Source organism: Haliotis cracherodii, unplaced genomic scaffold, assembly GCF_022045235.1.
Source record: "Haliotis cracherodii isolate W230 unplaced genomic scaffold, xgHalCrac1.p SCAF_5, whole genome shotgun sequence".
In the NCBI taxonomy this organism is placed as follows: Eukaryota; Metazoa; Mollusca; class Gastropoda; order Lepetellida; family Haliotidae; genus Haliotis; species Haliotis cracherodii.
The window spans coordinates 65843171-65865914 of record NW_027266308.1 but is presented as its reverse complement, the minus strand read 5'-3'; the positions used below and the strand labels follow the sequence as shown (position 1 = coordinate 65865914).

Genomic DNA, 22744 nt, shown 5'->3' with positions numbered 1-22744 from the left:
ATTCCAGCTCTACAGAAGATGATAGGACTTCCCGACGGAAGACACCAGAAATTGGCGTGACATATTTGACTCGAACCCAGCTTAGATCACGTTACCTCCTGGTACAAAGAGTGCTTTACAACGATTTGTCTCCCGTTATATCACCAGAAATCACTTTGTGTTTTGTTTGTTGTTTAAAACCGCACGCAGCAATATCCCTGTAAATATACGAGTCTGGAGCAGACAAACAAGAGATCAGGATGCTTGACAATCAAGAGATTAGGACGCAGAGAGCATTGCACTCAGAGTAGAGAGGCGTAAATTATATTCAAACATGATATAAACCGAGTCCGCTCCCAATAATCAAGCAAATCAGACTTTCCTAATAGGACACGTTAAAATATAGGCATAGCTTAGCATTTTTATGTCCTTTCTAGCTAGAATACACGTCAACCAATGTCAATTTCACGCTTTTGTAATTACATGCCAAGGATAATGTCGCGAAGCTGGCTCCGAACGATGGCGTATCATTGGTAACGTCAATAAAACCATGCACATTTCAATACCCAAGGGATTTTACGGGTTGTTAAATGTTGTGTCGACAATGTATTTGTGCTGATGGAAATATTCATCTATCTTCAACAAGTCAAAGCACAAAAAAGTCTTTAGAAAATATTGTGAAATATCACGAGGTAAGAAATCAATTCTTTTGATTGAACCAAACACTTCCATATGCCATCTTAAGAAGGCGAATTTGTCAGAATCAAGTTGGCGATTAGTTTGTGTGTGATCTTCATAACGTGACTGACCAGACTGACACGAGTATACATGACAACGTGATACTAGCAAATAGTTTGTCATACAGACTCTGAAACAAAAGTATCCGATGCAGCCCATGCAAGTCTATAATAGTGGGCATTACAGATTACTGCTGTAAATAAAGGAAGTATCTGGTCTTCTTTTCTTTTCTTTTTATAACTATAATTAAAAAACTGTTGTTTTTTCTGTAAAGTATGTTCATTTCAGAGACAAGATGTTGGTCTAAGTGATACATTCAACACCAGAAATCTTCACGTCTATATGTCTACTAGAGTACACACATAATCAGGTCATTTCTTAAACATGTCATGTAGCCTGCGTTTATTGTGACAACACACGGGCGGTCGGGTAGCCTAGTGGTCAAAGCGTTCGCTCGTCACGCTGAAGACCCGGGTTCGATTCCCGACATGGGTACAATGTGTGAAGCCCATTTCTGGTGTTCCCCGCCGTGATATTGCTGGAATATTGCTAAAAGCGGCGTAAAACCATACTCACTCACTCACTGTGACAACACACCAAATGATGACGGACGTACTGATCACGGATGTCACGGGATACCAACCTAAACATATCAGACAGAAGCATGTCTGTGTGAGGTTGCAAAACACGTTCAGGTATCTATGGAATCCTTGAAAGGACATTGTCGCGTTTCCATACTTACACAATGCGACAACACGACATTTTGAAAATTTTACGCATTGTCGTGCTTTGAATAATATTTTTTCACTTTAACCAAAGAGCCACAATGCGACAACGTGACATTTTCAATGTCTCGTTGTTGCGTTGTCGCCCCATCACATAATGTGTGTAAAAGATGCGCATGTGTAGTAAGTGAATTAATCTACGCATGGTCATACCTAAAACACGCCCTAAAGCTTGTTGCATCTTAAAAGTATACAAAGCAGACTGATTCATATTTAAAAAAATAGAAACGCATAACCAAACTGATTGTGTCAGAAGTTACACGCATTTACTGCACACATGCAAACAGCGTATCAGTAGGCACTTTTCAACACGAAGACAATTCCCGGAAAATGACAGATGTAAATGAAATGAGCATTTGTGTATCAACCATTACTACCAAGAGCTGCTGCCCATTGATTAAACGAGAGTACTGATCACACTTTCAGTCTGTAAATGAAGTTGATACCAGTACAAACAAAAGTCTTGAGATCGTGCCACACTTCACATATCGTTTACATGCTAATGCCTTTCAGATATTTATATCAATATCACCTTTGCGTCTTAATCCCCCAGCTTACATTAATATTGACGAATGTATTTAGGCCCTCCGACACAGTTTATACTCTCCAAACCAGATGGGAAAATAACAGATTATGACAGAAATACAAACAGGTATCGAATGATGATAATGGATTGATGCGAATCATAATCCATGATCTTTGTTTTTGACGAATGCGCCTGGGGATCGAACTCAGTCACAAAAATTATGTGCGCATACATAGGTGACGTCTACGAGCTCAGTCTGAAGGTTCAAAGGTCGTGAGTTATCTGAAGTTTCAGCTTGATGTGCCTGGAAAGCCAGAGGTGGTGTACATTATTTTTCTCATTATTTGACTCCCTTAAACGCCAGATACGCTTTATGCTCGTAATCCTCCCAATAGCGGAATAATCTTTGCATTAAACGCTGGTGGCAAAGAGTATCTGAAAAAATACGGGCGTTTCATCGAGGAAATTCGTTAGACCTAAAACAAGAAAAAGATAATCGTGAATTCGAACCTACGGTCATAGAATTCGGTCACGCCTTGGGTACCACAATCTGAACAGCGAATCCTTCGATTTGAGCAAGCGAACGAGTTTGGTTTAACGCCGCTTTGAACAATATCTCAGTTATTTCACGTATTAGTTTGATGCCCTGGGAAGCCCTAAGTGATGCATGTCTATGGAGCGGGGATTCGAACCCACAATCATAGTTTTCTGGTGGGTCTATGAGACGCAACTCTGCACAGCGAACTGCACCATTCCAAACGAATGGGTCAGGCATGTCGATTCAAAAACCTGTAGGAGACCGGAATTTCTTGTTGCAGAAACACGTTTGGTTCTTAAAAAACTACACCTACAACCAGTTTTTGCACACAGGTAAATTAATTCACTTTCTACACATGCGCACCATTAATCGACAAAAGGGAGACAATGCGACATTATCAATTTATCCGAATTTACCTTACCTTGTAGAGCATTTAACGCCTTTTCACTCATTTTAAATGTTATAAATCTTTTTTTTAAATGTGACGACAATGTGACATCTTTTGACCTTAAAAGACGTTACGTTACGTAAGTGAAAATTAATATTAAAAGCCCGACAATGCAACAGCGTGACATTTCGAAAAATGCTAAAAATGAAATTTTGACACTTTTTGCTTCTTTGGAAAGTCGAGACGCGACAATTTCCCTTCCAGGATTCCATAGGTATCTAACTATGTTCTGTGCATTTAATCAGGCGTGTACATATACATTGTGTCCAATTGATTTTTTAAATACTTTCTTTACTGACGGGCATCCATGTCGGCTTTGATGTTCCTCAATTGGGTGCATGCAGCCAGTAACAGCTGGAGCTGAACATAAATCAACACAGGCGTCACTGTGGCGAAACTGATATGTTAGATCAATAAGAATCTCTGGGCATGAGCATTAACACCCACATACGCTAATGGACGCTACACAACGTTCCGCAACATGTGTTGTATTTTAGTAAATCCGGGTTTGACACATGGCTGGACCTTAGGATAAAAGTTGACTTCCTGTTTTAGTCGACCGGTTCGAAAGAAGTTTTCAGCTTGCGTCCAGAGGTACATCCTCGGAAACAAACGCCTTTATGATGTCTTGGATTTGTACCTTGCAGCTGATCATCTTAATGATGTACATATCCTCGCACGTTTGGACACTGTCTCTCGGTGAGTTCAGTTCATCATGATACTATACTGTACAAATATATATATATATATATATATATTGATTCGCACGTATTGTGTATTTAGATCTGTTGAATTGGTAAAGTGCATCGTAACTTTTTTCAACTACCATTGTACATACGCAACCATAGAAACGTATCATAGTATTCGACAAACATAACCCCCTGCAAATCAAATTCACTTATTATTCTGATGTATCCTTTCACTGTAACCAACCTACAGTTTTAACAATATCATAAACAGTCTACTTAATGGTTCTGTCCATGAAAGTATTACCACATGATATGATGATTATGGTAGTGATTGATATTTTTATAACATTGAGAAATGTGATGAAATAGAGAAGACAAGTAGCGTCGACCGTTATGAATAATTGAAGTGGATCAATTAATTGTATGGTTACATAAAGAAAGATGGTCGATGTTTTTACTACATTCTCTCATGTAATCAATATGCTTTAAATTTGTAACCAGATATCTTCCTGAATATCAAGGAGTATGATAAATGCCCATATCCTGTGGTGTGCCATAGAAATGTCTCAGTCAATAACCAGTTAAGCGTGACCAATTGGCTGGTCTCTGATGGTGAGCAATTTGCTGCATCGAAAACAGGTAACATTTGCTACGTATATAGAAATCTCATTACATTATGGCCTGGAGCTGATAATTTCGTTCTTACTTTCTTTTGGTGTATTCTAAATGTAATTAGTTTTTATATAGTATTTTGTTTTGTTGTTTCTTGGGTTTTTTTACTGTGTGGTCAGGAGGGGGCGGGAGAAGGGTAAGGGGAGAGACAAATATTATTTTGTCAGTATTTCATGATGTGTTAAGAATTCCTAAAATCGTCTGATTGTAATGTATTTTACCGAAATCATAATAACCCCTGCAAACACAGATCCAACGGTAAAAACGCGATGAGTTTAATGATGGCTTCAACAACTTAAATTCTAGTTATTTGGATACTTTACTCCTATTGACACAGTTCCAAAAATACTGTGTTTCGAGTTTCAGTGAGATCGGTACATGGGGATGTGGTGGTCCTAGCAACTCTGTCTCCCTGTCAGCGTCACTTCAGTCCCTCCTCCCACAGGGATGACCTCAACATCAGCCTCTGCTCCGTGGTCTGCCCCGACTTCCTATCCAGCCATACAATATATATTCAATCAGTGTTCAACGACACAAATAAAGAGCAGTCCTACTTTAATGCCCTTGTCAGAAGCAATTCTATGGAGGTTGTCATTGGAGGCATTAACTTGATACTCGATCATGTGAAGTGGAAGACGTTCGTTGTTATAACTTCATATGACGAAGGTGGGATATAGGAACACTCTGTATTATTCGAAATCCTTATGACAGTGATTTAGGAGCATGGACGCAAAATATATCGCATTCCCTAAAAGCATCATATCAACGAAAGCCTAATGGGGCCACTTTGCTAGCTTAAGTGTTTTAATTCGAAATATATTTCTATTTTCTTTATTTTCTTGGAATTTCGAGGTTTTTCTCGTTACTTAGTGGGCTTTTTTCGTTACTGCAATTATTTTCGCTATATTTCAGATATATCTCAAAACTCGGAATTTCATAAAATAATGCTACCAAAAGGCGTATTGATATATTATCATAACAGTACGAGATATTTTCACTTTGATTATAACCTCAACTGCAGGGAACTCAGAACGATGTCCTGCAAACCGTTTCCATTTTCACAACAATATATTGCGTAGCTTATGTCATTTATTACAGTAACAGGAACCGGAACAAATGAACATGATGGTGATGATGATGAGACAGAATTCCAAATTTCGATGAAGTAACTGAAAAAAACAAGAAATTTCAATTAGTAAAAATGAATTAATGCTTCCAATGTGGCACCATTAGGCCCTGTATATATCTCGCAATTGCAACGGTCAATGACGGATATCATATACAAAAATATCATATATTATTGATATGACGAATCTGCAAATGCCTTTCACTAAAGCTACACGAGTGATAAGACGATCGTAACCGACATACTTTAACACCGAGCTAGGCTGTCTTTTGCAGGGTGTCCTGTTCACTAAAGCCAACATTCACAATCTGCATCTATCACCATTGGCGTTAGTTTCTCGCTTAAAGTAATTATGTTTGGTGATATCCATTCCTTCACTGAAAGTCTATTCCCTTGGATCCGAAGCTGAACATAAATTATTATACAATACAAATGGTACAGTAACCAAGTGAAAATTATCCTCATACATTACGGCGAAGATATGTTTAATTAAGTAACTATCCCGCCAGCACATTATCAGTAAAGAAAGCTACATCCGATAAAATACCTACACAATAACGTTCTTTACAGTCATGACAGCACTAGCTGGAGGAAGATTCGCTTCTCCCAAGTTACTGCTATACATGATAGATGATCCCAACAATCCACTTGTAAGTATTGACCTCGCCAGCGTCTACCAGTTGCTTACAGACAAGGACCTCAAACTTCTTGTGATGTGTCCCTCCGATTGTATACAGAAACTCCTATGTCAGGTAATGTATGTTTCAAGTCCAGTTCACCAAAAATAACTTTATTATTTTCTACATGGTATGAGTTCGTTCCTGGAAACTGTTTCACGTTACACAACACTATACTGAGTTTATGTCTGTGCATATTACAAGAACAGTACCAGATAATACTGAGTTCATATCTGTGTATATTGCAATAACAGTATGAGATGATACTGAGTTCATATCTGTGTATATTACATTAACAGAACGAGATAATACTGAGTTCATATCTGTGTATATTACAATAACAGTGCGAGATAATTCTACGTTCTTATCTGTGTATATTACAATAACAGTGCGAGATAATACTGCTTTCATATATGTGTATGTTACAAAAACAGTATGAGATGATACTGAATTCATATCTGTCCAAGATAATTTCACTTTGACAGAACGTTGCGCTGCAAACTGTTTCCAATTTAACAACATACTGCGTTCCTCAGGTCATTTAATACGATAGCAGGAACCTAAACAAATTGAATATACCTGTATAGTGCAGGAAATAAATAGTTCCTGTAACCAGTTTCAAGCTTCTAGATAAATTAATGTGTGCACTGCGTCATTTAAAACAAAAATGGTTGAAGCTTTACTCCTGTTTTACCCTGTTCTGGCAGGACAGGACATGCTTACCCTTTCCGCGAACACCTGGTGTCATCACTGATTTTCAGTGGTCCATTTATATAATTTTCACTGTTATTTTGCCTTTTAAGAATGTGTTTCGGTGGATAGCGTAGAGTGGTGTTTCTCATGCATTGACAATTCATAATTCAGTCATATGTACATGTTCTATTCTGCAAATCTTTGTACAATAACTTGAATTAGACACTAGGGCATGGGCATATTTTAATGAAGATCATGTTATCAATTCTATACCACATGAAAATTGCTTTGACAAAGACATATTAAGGCAACAGGGTACAGAATGGGGGGTTATATGATGTGCATAACTGTTCATTGTTAGGTTCGCTTGCTGGAATCGAACTCGTCAGTAACGAAGGCAACTAGGGTCTCACAATGGCTGATGGTTCCTTCTGCCGGAAGTGTCATGGATATTGCACACAGTCGTCAGCCATTCAAAACTGATGATGTTGTTTTCCTTGAGTTCATGCTGTGCTCTAGGCATCATTCACCACTGGTAAGCCGCTTCGAAACGTACTTGTATTTTATACTGTAAGGGGTGAACCGTAAACTGCAAAAACTAGTGTTGTTAAATTGGTATTGGTGTGAAATTATTTCGGGGCAAAAGAAAAAGCTGTGCATGTGTATGTGGATCATAGTGATATGGACATCCCCCTTCTGTCCTCCGGATAGTCTAGTGTTTAAAGCGTTCGCTCGTCACGCCGAAGACCCGGGTTCGATTCCCGACAATGGTAAAATGTGTGAAGCCCATTTCTGGTGTCCCCCCGCCGTGATATTGCTGGATTATTGCTAAAAAACATACTCACTCACTCTTCTGTCCTCTGTGGAAAAGAACTGAAATAAAACAATCCAATTGAATTCCTAGCTTCTTATCTTTCTACCAGTGTCTCTTCAACGAAATGAATGCCTTTGTCATTTACATAGTGATGGTGTATATGCAATTATGTATACGTAATTAGCTCCTGTCATGTTTACAGAACCTGGAGAATATAACGGAACATTTATCAAGCTTAGGGAGTATTAATATGACAGACCTGGCGACTGGCAAAGCAGGCTGCACACAGAAGGTATCTGTTTTTAATATCTGATGCTGAATGGTGAATCTTGTGGGGAGCAGATGGCCACAATGGCCTTAAATCTGGCGACCACGTGTATGTCTCCTCCAAGTTCTATTCATGCATATAGTTTCAAGCAATACCATAAACGTTTGAAAAACTCCATTCATTACCTAATATATGTACACTGCATAATTAGCAGACACTGGCCAGCCATTTTTTTGTCATTAATACAGGGGAGATAAGAACGTAGCAAAACAATCAGTTTCGCGTTTCAATTAATTTCAAAGGGAAGCATCATTTGTGAATGAATTTCTGTGTTGATTTCAGGTTAGACGATACAATAATTATGAAATTTGTTATGTATTTTTACTAAATATACCGGAACAGAAAAGAATATTTTAATACGAACCGGTGTAAAAACCCATTGGTTAGTTACTATACTTGTCATATCTGACTCTAGTATAAAGCCCCATTCGTTAGCTCAAATGGACACCATCTATTTTTGCAGACTGCCACCATAAGTGAATCACCAGTTCAAGCTAAACTACAAGTACTCAGTATAAGCAATACTGAAACAAATCTAGAAACCGTCGGCTATATTGGGAAAGATGGTGCTGTGGAGATCAAGCATCAGCTCTATCATGATAACAAATATGGATTTCACAACCGAACATTAATTGTCGGAACTCTGGAGGTATTTAATATATACTTCATGATGTATTTGCTGTGTACTGTGGTGTTTATTGTAGACAGTGTAGCTATATATACCTAATAATAACCAACAAGAAAACAACGTTATCACCATCCTCCGCCCTTGGGCACATTAGAACTTTGTTTGTTCATATAATACTGAATATAAAATATAAAAAGAAGTCCAATAAAGCCTTAAAAATATATGGGCACTTGGACCGCTTCTTGACATCAGACAGAATGATTAAATGTGATATATTAAGAAGATATTGACGGATATGTTTCGGGAGCGTGGGTACGTATTTAAGCAACAGATTAAATGAGTTGATAAATAGCATACATTGGATGTCCACTGGTGTGACGACCTCCCTCTTCACGATTGATTGATGGCTTGGCTCGTCTGATATGGATAGCTTCTTGAATATTGCTTTGATCTATCGTTTTCAAGGCTTCGGACATTAACAAGCCCTTTCAACGATTAGACACCTGGTTTTTCGTGTTTTACTTCTTTTGTCAACAGAAGGGGTTTATTTCCATTTATCATCCAAAATTGGCTCCCACTGGATATATCGCTTGGGTGAGATCAAGCGATATCTACAAGCGATATCTACATTGTAGATATCGCGGCAATGAAATTGCATCACGATGCTCTGCAGATTGTCATGGAAACCAATGACATCACAATGAAATGACATCACTAATGGCTCTGCTACTGAAGCTGTCAGCAGTACTTTTTACACTTAAGACACTGCTTATTACTGTCTACAAACTAACTACTTTGGAAGAATGATGTTGGATGATAGATATAATTTCACGCTTGTGTCTTTAGATATCAAATATATCAACACTCGTTGATATATTTGATATCAAAAGACACTCGGGTAAGATTCTATATAGAAAATTTATATATCAGTGTGTGCCTGCATCGTCGTTTTTCTATCTGTGCCATTTACATAATTTCATGGAAATGTTAATAGTTCCTTGTTCCCGTCCATATATCTTTGAATAAAACCTGAAATTTCGATAGCAACTACTAGTATATCTCGTCAAAAGTCTTGAACCTGTAAGGCTGATAGTAAACTCGACCTCTTCGTGTTTGTAGTCTCGATGCTCATATTAGGTTATATACGAAGACGTGATATTTCTACGATTTCGCTGTTTGTTCAAGTAGTGCTGAAAATGGACCCCTACAGCGTCTGTAAACATGTTTTCAAATTTATATTCTGCAAAAGCTATTTGTGTCAATTGCAAAATACTAATGATTAGATATGTCATAAGTACAATCAGCAACACGTTAGAAATATGATTCATCGTGTTTTGCAAAAGAAATAGGCAATTGCTGAAGATAATCAGGGGACAAGAAGAAAATGAAATAGTCGGGGCAATATATTTCATCGTATCCTATCTCGTGCTGATACAGTGGCAGCCATTCGTCATCAGGAAGGTGGAAAATGGAACTGTCAGCTTCGACGGCCTTTGCATCCAGCTTTTACAGGAACTGGCGAAAAAACTCAATTTCAGGTTCAGTGTATATCATATATTTGTGTGCTTGCGTGTGTGTGTGCGTGTGTACTATAACAAGGTGTAATATTGCTTCTAGGTAATCACTCTAGTACTATAACTCCACCGTGCCAGGTAATACCAAGGTGTACTCTTACTTGTTGAAATGTTGTAACAGGACTATGCTTGTGTTTGTCAGCTACACCCTGGTGGAGCCCAAAGACAGAGAGTGGGGTCGGGTACTGAATGGCAGTTGGACAGGGCTGGTGAAGTTACTTACTCATGGGGTATGTTACAGTCATAACACACAGTAATATTGAGGGTCTGTCCAATGTGCTGGCATAAATTGAGTGCATCTAGCAGCATATATACCCTTGCTCCGTGTACTGGGTGTTTATGGTAGAGAGAAGATGGCGGCAGTTCGTAAGATGTACGGTGTTAATATTCTTACCAGCATTACCAGTGCCTACCTGGTAAATAAAAGCGACAAACCCGTTCCACATCCATAAGAAATATCTGCCCATAACAGATTGTCCGATTCCGACTATATCATGAGCATGTGTTTCTGAATCACTATCAAATAGTCATGATACCAGGTGTTCGCGAAAAGGTGAGCGTATCCTGCCCCACCGGGGTCACCCATCATAAACACATGCAGAGGTTAGTCAGTTGTTCACCTGAAACAACACGGGAAGATCAAGTACAAGTCAAAATAGGGACATCTTTTTTGTCACTGATGCGTCAAATTTTGAAATGTACTCCACATATCTACCATTTACTTAGGCATTGGATGTCATAAACTTGATCAAACAATTTCTGAGTAAGAGTTGAATGACGCTTTTCACAATTTTGGTATAAAGGGCATGCTCGATTATACGTCAAAAGTTGTGAAATCTGAACACCAAGGGCTGGAGCTGAAGGAATATGGCTCGACATGAAGGGAAGGTTGACTATTGGAAGGTTAAAATCATCCCTCTTATCATACGTTTTGTTGGTCTTGTTTTGTTACTGCGAATCTGAAATGCATAGATCTGAAAGAGCTTAAGCCATCTCACTGGTCTCCTCAATTACCAGCTTAGGAGGATAAATCGGTGTAAGGGAATTGGGTCTTTGATGGTTATTGAAGTATATCAGATCATAGATATACCTGGAACGTAGGTTGAACTTCTTGGCCAAATTACCTTAATTTGACTTTGCAAGTCCGAGCAGTATTTCTAATTCATATGGATAAAAACAGATCAGCAAAAAATTATCTTACATTTAACGTTGATTTCTTAAGAACTACAATAACTGATGATATGCAGGAATGTTTATGTGCCAATATTATGAAACAATTTAAATGAAATCAGACGTCCATTTAAATAATGTTTAAGGAATAGCCTAGCTGTTAAAATTAGCAATTGTAGCAAACCGACACATTATATCTGCACAGTTAATATGAAAATAAGATTGCTCTACATCACATACATTTTGTTACCAGTCAAACAGTGGTAATTGAAAGGTTTGCTAGGAATGCCAGTTTTTTTCTGAACAGAGTCCCCCTTTAATGTGCACACTAACAGCTTGTTCATAAGTGAGGAGTAACAGTAGTTGTTTCCGTTCTTCCAGGAAGTTGATTTGGTCGTGGCACCAATCACGATGAGTGACGGCAGATACACAGTCATCGATTTCACAGTGCCCTACTTCTACGTCCACTCAGTACTTATACTCAGCAAACAAGATCCTAATTCCAACCAACGCTTTACACTACTCTCCCTGTTCCGCTATGAGGTTCTCATTTGTATCCTTGCCTCCTTCATCTTCTCCACTGTCTTCCTCTTCCTGATAGAAGAAGTGGCACCTGTCCCTTCGTGGACAGATGACAGACCCACGGATATGCCGACCCGTTATGGGGATATACTCTGGTATCATTTTGGAGCTCTTTTGGCGAACGGTAAAGGTTCTATTTGTTTGATAAATTGCTTGTTGTTTAACGCCGCACTCAGCAATATTCCAGCTATATGACGGCGGTCTGTAAATAATCGGATCTGGACCAGACAATCCAGTGATTGACATCATGAGCATCGATCCATGCAATAGGGTAACGTGCATGACCAAGTCTGCGAGCCTGAACACCCGATCCCGTTAGTCGCCTCTTACTCGCAATGATACGTTCTTATTATTGCATATTTCATTTGCACAGCGATGTGTTTTTGTGTTATTCTTTTACAGACGTATGCACACTTTCTATCTCCATAAAAGGGTATCTATCTATTTACTGATTTGTATCTGTTTATCCGTCATTTTGGACATTGATAAATAAAGACGACACATTTTGGACATTGATAAATAAAGACGACAAACACATACCATGCAACGCATACCACTTCATGAAACTGAATCACGGGTCTTACATCGCAGACATGTATTAATTGATTTTGATTTTGTGGAACATAGATCTGCCTGTTCGAGACCCTGTTGCGTGGTGTCTGTAATACGAATACACGTGATAACAAGCATACGCGTGAATGACTGCTTCTTTACACTGTTGTGCTCTTTCCGTGCAGATACTAGCACCTTTATACACATGGGCCTCAATTTTCAATACGCCTTTTACTAATATTCCAGGAGGAGCATATCTTCCCAACACAGTGTCCGGACGTACAATGCTCAGCAGCTGGTGGATGTTCACGGTGATAATGGCGGCTGCCTACAGTGGTAACCTCATAGCCTTTCTCACCGATGGACGAGAGAAACCTCATTTCTCCAACCTGGCTGAGATGGTGCAGCAGGACACCTACCGGTGGGGGTTTGTGGGAGGAACAGCTCTCATCACTCTCTTTCAGGTCAGTAAGTACATGTGTGAGTTTGGTTTAAGTCACAGGTGTATATTCTTATATGCTGTATAACATACACGCACGGCATTACCGTTACGCGGTGAAATATCTATACTACACTGGATGTTCTTAATTGAATCATAATGTCTCGTACTGATCTGTAAAAGGACCCATAACATGCTTTATTACTAATTATGTTTTATCATAAAAAGTTGAAAGTCTAAGATTAACCCGGGAATCGGTATGTACAGAACTAGATGAAACTATTGAAATAATTACACACATGATCAATGAACAATTTACAAATTCTATTGAAATGCACATGATATAAAAGGATCACAATCAAATAGAAATACGTCAATAAAATGGATGGAAAACATGCGATACAATGACCACACTATGAAGCAACAGCAGTGAAAATATTATTACAGGCTCTATTCATAAAGTCATTTCATCCAGGGATCAGTCACACGAAAGGGTAGGAATGTCGATGCTTTCCTAGAAGTACCCAGGCAATGATGTGCAAATAGACAGACGCAAGGTAGGTCGTGGTAGGAAGGCAGAAAGGCCTCGAAACGCCGTCGTCTTGTACGTTATATGGATACATTTTTCCAGAGGCTTTTTCATCGAACATTGTCGTTATGCTGGAAAAATATAGCCATGTGAAGCTTCCAGATTCTTCCAGTGTCAACAGCGAAAGGAAAGTAAATCTGTGTTCACGACACAGAGGAGCTCCTCCAAGTGGCGGGAGAGTAGCGACAATGCCAAGCGCTGAGTTTCATAATATTCTACTGGCGCTTCAATCAAATAACCACGTTCTTCATATGTAGTTACATGATAGGAAATATATTATTCAATGCCACATTATAACGGAACCTATGGCATGTTTTCAGGAATCCAACATCTCCGTCTATCAGAACATATGGCACCGTGTGGAGGAAAGCATGGCCATCGACCCGGATTGGTTGAGTCAGGATAAGGACGAGCATCTGCGCCGAGTGGTCGACAGCAAGTACGTCTACATTGCAGAAGCATCCACTTTGGAGACGTGGACGGACCCACGACGCTGTAATTTACAGATGTTAAACGACAACTTCTATCACAACAAATTTGCAGTTGGCCTACCCAAACACAGTATATACACACAGCTATTTTCCAAACAGTGAGTACAGGATGTTTTTGATTCTTTGTTTTGTTATTAATTTTCATCTGGGTGAGCGTAAATGTTTTGCATCAAAGTCCTTATGGCTCAAATTTTGTAAATGTTTATCATGACTAATCTAAGCTATAACAGGGTGATGACTAAATGTGATGAACCTACCGTGCTATGTTACTTGTCTCAGTAAGTGTTCAACCTGAATACTTTCTGTGTCCTCAGTTCATGCTCTTCTGCACCCATACCTTCATTTAAATCTTATATTGGCTATATACAGTCAAAGTACCACATATATGTGAGGATTACAGCTTCAAGTTAAAACAGGCTATGTCATAGGTAAGCATCCACACCTATTTCGAAAAGAGGGTTTTAAACACATCTACATAAAATTATCATAGAAACTGACTGATGGCTTAATTACATAAATAAAAGAAACATAATCTCTTTCCACCATCAACAGAAATCTCGATTGTATGTTTCCGGCTGTGTTATGAACATGTGTATAAATGACTATCAAATAGTGATGATACAGGGTGTTCGCAAAAAGGTGGGCCAAACCTGCACCACCAGTGGCCTGAATCCGTCACCCTTCACCTTAACCGATGTGCATGCTCGTCGTAGAGGAGGGTTGCATTGTATACTTTCTATTCACTTTTGCAGAATATTGAAACTATACGAAAGCGGCCTCCTGCATGTGTGGTGGAATCGATGGAAACCAAAACAGTGTGAGCCACCAAGCAGAAAATCCAGAAAGGTCGACATTGTAGCCTTGCAGAGTGCCTTCTATGCTGCAGGGGTGGGTGTGGCGATGTCACTCCTAGCCCTTGTGAGTGAAATTATTCATAAACGGCGATGTAAACAGAGACAGGAAAGACAGTCCTCTGAGAATGTTACAGAAGAGTCAGTTTGCCCAAATATTTCATCCCCGAAACTATCCTATGAAGAAATACCTTCAAGCACCTGACGTACAACAGTGTTACACCAAAAGGACTCTCAGGCTCTGAACACCCACCTTGCATAGACATAAAATATAACATAGTTACATTTCTCTTGTCATTATATTGTATAACTAATTCATTCAGGTGAAAGCGCGTATGCAGTTTTTTCTTTGATCAATATGAAAACAAGAACATGAGAACCATGGAACTATAGGATCACCAGATGTGGGCTTCAGATATTGTACCCATGTGAACATTCCTACCCGGGTAAGGATCAATCTGAACATGAGATGTAGGTGTTTGGTGGTGGTGGAATGTGTTTTCAGGGGACTAATGTAAAAAGCGTTGTTCCTCAAGCCGAAATTCTAGGTTTATTTCCCACATAGGTATTACGTGTGAGGCCATTTCCATATCCCTCCCGCCGTGAGAAAAGCCATACCCATATTATATTATGCATAATATGCTGTAAACACTGGAGAATATGTCACTACAAGCAATTGGCAATTGTACAGGAAAAGACGAAATTTCACTACATAAAGTATTAATGCAATAGAGATAATACAATAAAGCAACAAAGTCCTTTCCATAATCATAAGAAATGTCTGCTAAAGGCAGCGTCCATCGTACGGTTCAAAGTGTGTCCTGCATTCATGAATCACAGTCAATCAAGACACCAGGTGTTTCACATGTACTATCATAAATACAGTAGGAGGTGTGGCTGCTGAAAAGTCGAACTATGCTGGACCGCGTTGATGGAGTTGGTTGTTAATTAAGGCCCATTCTGTCTATAAATAGCCCGCAAGGTGGCGGTGTTTCAGTTTCGAACAGTGACTCACAACGTAAACACAACCCATTGTCGAGAGAAGCTTTCTGATAACCGTAAACTTCCTGTAGTTTTATCATGACGATTCTGTCGCGTTTAAGGCGTCTGCATCAATCACAGTGGGCGGAGAATATTTAGGGTTGCGCTACAAAATAGCAAAGCACACGGTCATTGGTACATGTGACACTTTCGATACATTTGTGATCAAATTGTATTGTGGTGAATCTATTTACAGCAGCACAACAACAGTTTCGGTAAATTAACAGTAACGATACATAAATACGAAATTGACGTTAGGTATATAAATATTAGCGACAAGATTGTTTCAGTTCAATCTGAAAATGACAGATAGCCTATTTGTTTTGTATTGTTCAGTTGCGCTACAACACAATAATCAGATTATATTTTTAAAACTTCAGTTATAAGACAATTCTTTCAACTGGAGACTCCTAATATGACACAACTGGGAGTTGCGCCAATATTTCTTAGCTTGACAACAATATATGAACATGACACGTGTATCAGCATAACAATGAACACAACTAACTAATAAATAAGTAACGACAAAATGGGCCTCTCTAGATAATATTGTACTCACGAAAAATCCAATACACATGTTCTACGACAAGTTTAATCACTGATTTTCTTTTTCCACAATCAAAACTGAGTTGGATCATTTGATCCACTTGTGTCCCATGTATTATTTGTTCGGTTGCTTTGGATACAATTTGTGCTTTGAAAACAATCTTGCATCACTTCCCGTGTTGTCGACGCCAATTCTTCATCTGCGCCTACTTCTTTAAGTCCAGGTATCTAGGCTCCCGTCAAACACTTCGTCGTTTCAGCTCAGTCCAGAAGTATACATAGCCTGTCTTCGAATCCACGAATTTCTGCAACGTTTTGGGGCAACATTCCCTAACCACGGTTGCCTGTGCTGTGTCACGACTGGTTGACAAAATCAGTGGGGACACACATCTTCGGACTTCATCTGGTTCCATAATAAAATCTGTCTGTGACACTGATCCACTAATCCCAAGAATCGGCACTGAATTTGTCAAAGTTTCTGTTGAGAGGCGCCACCTTGTTGATTCGAGACGGAATGATGTCATCTTGAATTGGAACTTTCTCCACAATAAAGTCATCATTGTAATATTTGAAATGACTAAAGGCTCCCGTGGTCTCGAAAAACTCTTCCTTCAAGTTAAGCCTCACAAGAAAATGTTTTGTTGCTCATATTGAAGACAAGCGAACGTGCAACCTCCTTAACAGTTGTGGTAGGCAATAATCCAATTAGGATTAGGGGCGTGGTTCCATGGATTTGTTTTGTTTCTGTGTTTGTTGTTTAACGCTGCACTCAGCCATATTCCAGCTATATATCATGAGCATCATTACACGCAATTGGGATACGATGACATACATGAACCAGGTTGTTGCCGATTTATAGTGTTTGCCAACTGAGAAACCATGCCGCAGTTTAAGATGAATATCCCACTCAGGCACAGTATACTGACAACGAGCCAGTCTTCAAAAGAACCAGGTCAACGTTATCTTTCTTCAGCTGTTAAAAAAAACTGTTTCCGAGGCAACGCGACTTGATCAACGTCATAAATTAACTTATAGACTAGTACTACGTGTTTTAAACTTTTTGAAAAATTTAAAAAATAATTATAACTCACACAATTGTTGGAAGACATTTGTGTTTAATTTTAAAAAATATATACATTTTGTTTCGTCCGCCCGCTCTCTTGTTCATTTAGGTTGGAGATGAGACACACAAAAAATAAGCATGGCCTTAAGTAAACGATACAAGGAATTAAAATCTGGGTCACGGGGACCCGCAAAGTTTCCCGGAGTGACTTGGCACGAGGAGCTTTCGGACAAGTGTGCCTCTTACAAAACACATTGCTTCTGGTCAATGTTTGTTTGTTTGATTGCATGCTTGTTGTTTAACACCGCACTCAGCGATATTCCATCTGTATGACGGCGGTCTGTAAATAATCAAGTTTTACCAGACAATCCAGTGATTGACATCATAAGCATCGGTCCAAGCAATTGGGATACGATGACATGCAATAACCAAGTCAGCCTGACCACTCGATCCCGTTAATCGCCTCTTACGACAAGCAAAGTCGCCTCTCAAGGCAAGCGTGGGTTGCTGAAAACCTTTTCAATCCCTGATCTTCACGTGTCCTAATTTACACTGGACGCTGCAAATGTCGATTTATACGAATGTCAACCAATGTTAAACTTTGCCAACACAATCCGACATCAACGTTGTGCTCTGTGTATCTTACAAGCGTTGACTTTAGCATCGTCTCCAATCGATTATTTTTATACCCTAATTTACTCAAATGGGTGCATGTAAGCAACAGTACAAACAACAATTTGCGATGTTAAGGAGCTGAATATCAATCAACACAGGCCTTCCTGTGCAGCAGAGATGTTAAATCAATGACGTGCACTGATTTAACGTCAGAGCGATCATTAGTCATTAGGATTCGCTCAGAGGCACAGCATCGGACACAAGATCCAAGATGTCTTGGATTTGTACCTTGCAGTTGATCACCTTGATGATGTTCACATCCTCGCACGTTTGGACACTGACTCTGGGTGAGTAATGCTACTATATTTTACAAATTTGTAGATACTTGAATAGATAAAGTGCATATACAAATGATAAAACGTATCGTAATTACATTTTTTCTGAAGTACCATTGTGCATACATACCAATAGGAACGTTCCGACATAAATATGATACACAGTTTATTCTGATGGACCCTTTCGCCGTAATCCATCTGTAGTTTTAATAATGACATTTGTACATTAAGTAGACGATCCTCTGCTTCAAAATCGATGATTTAATACTTTTGTAAAAAGAAGAGAAGGCAAGTAGACCGATGCTGGTCAACTAAATGTGTCCGGTGTTCACAGCAAAAAAGGTTGATGATTCAACAAGGTATAATTATGTCATCAGTGTCTTTCTCTTACCAGACATCTTGCTGAACATCAAGGAACATGATAAATGCCCTCATCCTGTTGTGTGCCACGGAAATGTTTCAGTACATAATCAGTTAAATGTGACCAACAGGCTGGTCTCTGCTGGGGACCAATTTGCTGCATCAAAAACAGGTAATATTCGTCCTGTTGTACATAGCAGACGTAGTTCAAACTTACAACAAACTCAGTGGTTTCATTTCGGGTCCATTACTTGAGTGTCTGGTTTGTTTACAGGCCGTCGTAGCTTTCCAGGAGTATTGCTGTGCAGCGTCAGGCAACAAACAAACATGTATACTGAAATGATCACCCATTCGCGAACACCTGGTGTTAGCAGAGATCTTCACTGATCCATTCATATTATTTACATATCTATAAGAAACGCAAGTCGAGTATGCAGTATATATGTTATTTCTTTTCAACAGTTAAGACAAGAAATACTAATAGGGCAAGATTGACAAACAAATGACTGAAGACAGTTTAATGGATTCAAAGGCAGATGACATAATTGTGCTTTTTTCAAATGTTAAGGGCTTACACAGTTTCGGGTCAATACCCAAAATGTCAGTCAATACCTGGTGTGATCACCATTAGCATTGATCACTGCCACACATCTCCTGTACATTGAGTGGATCAGACGATTTATGAAAGCCGTAGGGATCCTCCTGCACACATCCAGAGCAGCTGTGCGTAGTTCATCGGCAGTTGTAGGGACTGGGCGCACATTGTGCATACGCCTTTGAACCTCATCCCACAAGTGTTCGATAGGGTTCAGATCAGAGCTGAGGGCTGGCCACGGTAGAACACGGATTTTGTGTTGTTACAGAAAGGCCATGGTAGCTCTGGCAACATGGGGACGAGAGTTGTCCTGCTGGAAAATGTGTTGTTGACTTTGTGCAAAACGTGGGGTCTGATCACTTGGTCGATATACTGCTGAGCAGTGACGCCGTGACCCCGACCTTGACCAAAATTCAGAAAGCACATGGGTCCAAGTCTCCCATTAAGTCCAGTCCCTGCCCATATCATGACGCAAGGTCCACCCCATGGATCCCTTTCCACAACGTCTGTCAGCGAAACGATCACCTCGACGCCGCCAAATTCTGACTCTTCTGTCTGCATGGGAGACACAAAAGCGACTTTCATCAGACAAGATGACACGCCTCCACTCACGATGATGCCAATTGTGACGACCCTGTGCCCACTGAAGTCGTGCTTGTCTATGCCGTGGTTGGAGAACAGGACGACGTGCTGGTCGGCGACATCTGAGGTTGTTGGAACGGAGACGTCGAATCACAGTGTCCCGGCTAATGTGTCGATTATGTGTTGCTATGGTCTGTCGAGCACTTTCACTTGCAGTTAGGAACGGATGTCGCTGGTGTTGACGGGTAATCTGCCGATCTTGTCGAGGTATGGTGACCCTAGGACGACCGCTCCGAGGAAGGTCATCTGTGGTCTGTGTAGCATAGTATCGATGAGACGGTAAATTGTGGTTATGTTAACGTTGAAATGAAGGGCAACATCTTGGACAGACTCTCCAGCTTCCAAACGTCCGATATCCTGATTTCTCAGAATTTGAGTTAGGCGTGGCATTGTTGACCAAGGAGTGGTAGGTCCCACTACAGTTCGTGCATTTTCGATTTCGCGAGAAACGGGTGCATGATAACCACATAGTCATTGAAATGGTGCGTTTTGGCGATTCGTTTCTTATGTTGCGTTTTTACCCGGGGCTTTCAAAATGCCACGGGTTCGATCTTGACAGCCGTCGAGTTCGGACGTCTTTTGCTTCTCAGCAACTTGTCTAGTGTTCTACACCACACTTGACTGTTTATGTTCCTTCCTCTTTGGTTCTTTTGGTTTTGATTTCTCTTGTGTTGGACTGCATTCACACTTTTCATTTTTATTTGGTGTTTGCTGTTTGTTACAGTCAGTTGTTGGGGATTGTCCTCGGCAATGGCTGACAACAGAATGGAATGTGAGGACGGATTTAAAGTGGTGGCTTCAGGGAGGAAGCGAATTGGTCGTATTCCAGATGGTACTTCTAAAAAGGCCTGTGTTGCCAAGCCCCCTACTACTGTACCTCCTCCTGCTTGGTCTGATCTTACTTTTGTATTTGATGATCCAGCGCAGGTCAAATCAACCACTGTCATCTTTAAAGCCGATGTAGATGAATATGATGATGGTTCAACGACCCTCTGTCAACTTATGACACAGCGTGCTTTGGCTCGAGCCTTGACTAAGGTCACTACAGAAATAGTCAGTGTTAAGCGGATGGCCAGGGGTGATGTTAGTGTCACAGCCAAAACTGTTGAGGCTGCCAAAAAACTTTTGCAGATCACCGAACTTGATGAACATTTTGTCACCGTACATGAACCTGATTCATTAATGAGAACACGTGGAGTCATCTATGGTATTGATCTGGATATTGAGATGAATGAACTTGAGGATGAGTTAAAGCCTGTGTTACCATTATTGTGCTCTGCTGTGCGTCTGACTCGTGGGCCTGATAAAGTTCCCACCAAATCTGTCCTACTTACGTTTACTGGCCAATCTTTACCAGATCATGTTGTTATATTCTTCCAGAGATTTCCTATTCGGATGTATGTTCCTCCTGCTCTGCGATGCTTCAAGTGTCAGTCTTTTGGGCATGTCTCTGCTAAGTGTAGGAGCACTCATCATGTGTGCACTAAATGTGGAGGGAAGCACAAATACGAGGAGTGCAATGAACGTTCCCTTAAATGTAAGAACTGTGGTGGTGCCCACTCTGCGGCTTACAAAGGTTGCATTAAATACCAGGAAGCAGTCCAGATTCAGAAAGTCCGAGTGGAGGGTAAGTTGTCTTATTCTCAGGCTGTTCGACAGGTGCGTGGAGATTTAAATGTCGCTCAGGTTCCAGCAGTCCCTAAACCACCTTCTGCAGCTAAACCACCTTCTGCAGCTAAACCACCTTCTGCAGCTACACCACTGTCTCAGGTTGTTACAATTTCTGATGTTGTGTCTTCTCCAGTCATGGTGACTGCTAGTACTCAGACTGAGTCTCTGGAAGTTGAATGTCAGACTGATCCTGTTGTTGACATCTTGCCTGAATCGTCTTGCACACCTCTCTTAAACAATGTATCTCCTGTTGATTTTCTCAACTTTGTTATTTGTATAGTTGCCAATCTTGGCACTACTCGTGCATTCAAGACTGATGGTCTTCAGATGATAGCGTCAGCTGCCCAGTCCCTCTTGGGGTTACATTTGTCCCCGGATGATTTGACGAGCATGGTTCAGGGTCAACAATGGCAGTCTTAATCCTTCTGATGGCTCTCTTGATCCTTCAGTGGAATGCTCGATCAGTAAATGCTAATGGTCCGGGATTCAAGGTTTTTATTAACAGTCTTGATCCTATGCCTGATGTTATTTGTCTTCAGGAGACGTTCCTGAATCCTAAACAGCAATTCCGTTGGGAAGGTTATGTCTGCCTACGTAAAGATCGTCAGGTTGGTTTAAGAGGTGGTTGTGCTATACTCATAAAGGACACTTTGTCATTTAATGAACTTACGTTGCCACCATCCCAATTAGAAGCGAATGCAGTCACCATTCATTTGAAGGACAAAAGATCCGTCTCCATTTTTAATGTCTATAATAATGCTCTTGCTACCTATAATGACTATATTTCTGTTTTGACCGTGTCAGCCAATCTTACAGTTGTGTGTGGTGATTTTAATAGTCATAGTCCATTGTGGGGAGCTAGTAAGTTAGATGCTGGAGGTAAAGCCATTGAGACACTACTTGATGAAAAGAATCTTTTCCTTCTTAATGATGGTTCTATGACCCGGTATGACTTGGCTTCTGCTTCTTTTTCTGCCCTGGATTTGA

At 40.1% G+C, this 22744-nt stretch overlaps 2 protein-coding genes across 2 annotated transcripts in view; both read left to right on the top strand.

Moving 5' to 3' along the window:
• The first annotated feature begins 3634 nt into the window (after positions 1–3634).
• Positions 3635–15094, top strand: LOC139444115 (probable glutamate receptor). Its single transcript, XM_071225018.1, has 13 exons — positions 3635–3713; positions 4205–4342; positions 4742–5041; positions 6072–6253; positions 7233–7406; positions 7888–7977; positions 8477–8662; positions 10079–10179; positions 10358–10445; positions 11767–12091; positions 12766–12983; positions 13868–14136; positions 14791–15094. The coding sequence occupies exons 1-13, from the start codon at positions 3635–3637 to the stop codon at positions 15092–15094; spliced, it is 2454 nt and encodes an 817-aa protein (XP_071081119.1).
• A 3331-nt stretch (positions 15095–18425) lies between these two features.
• LOC139444218 (glutamate receptor ionotropic, kainate 3-like) overlaps positions 18426–22744 on the top strand; it is a 28121-nt gene continuing 23802 nt past the window's right edge. The window contains exons 1-2 of the mRNA XM_071225139.1: positions 18426–18501; positions 18884–19021. Coding sequence (XP_071081240.1) covers positions 18426–18501; positions 18884–19021 — 214 coding nt within the window. The remainder of the gene's footprint in view (positions 18502–18883; positions 19022–22744) is intronic.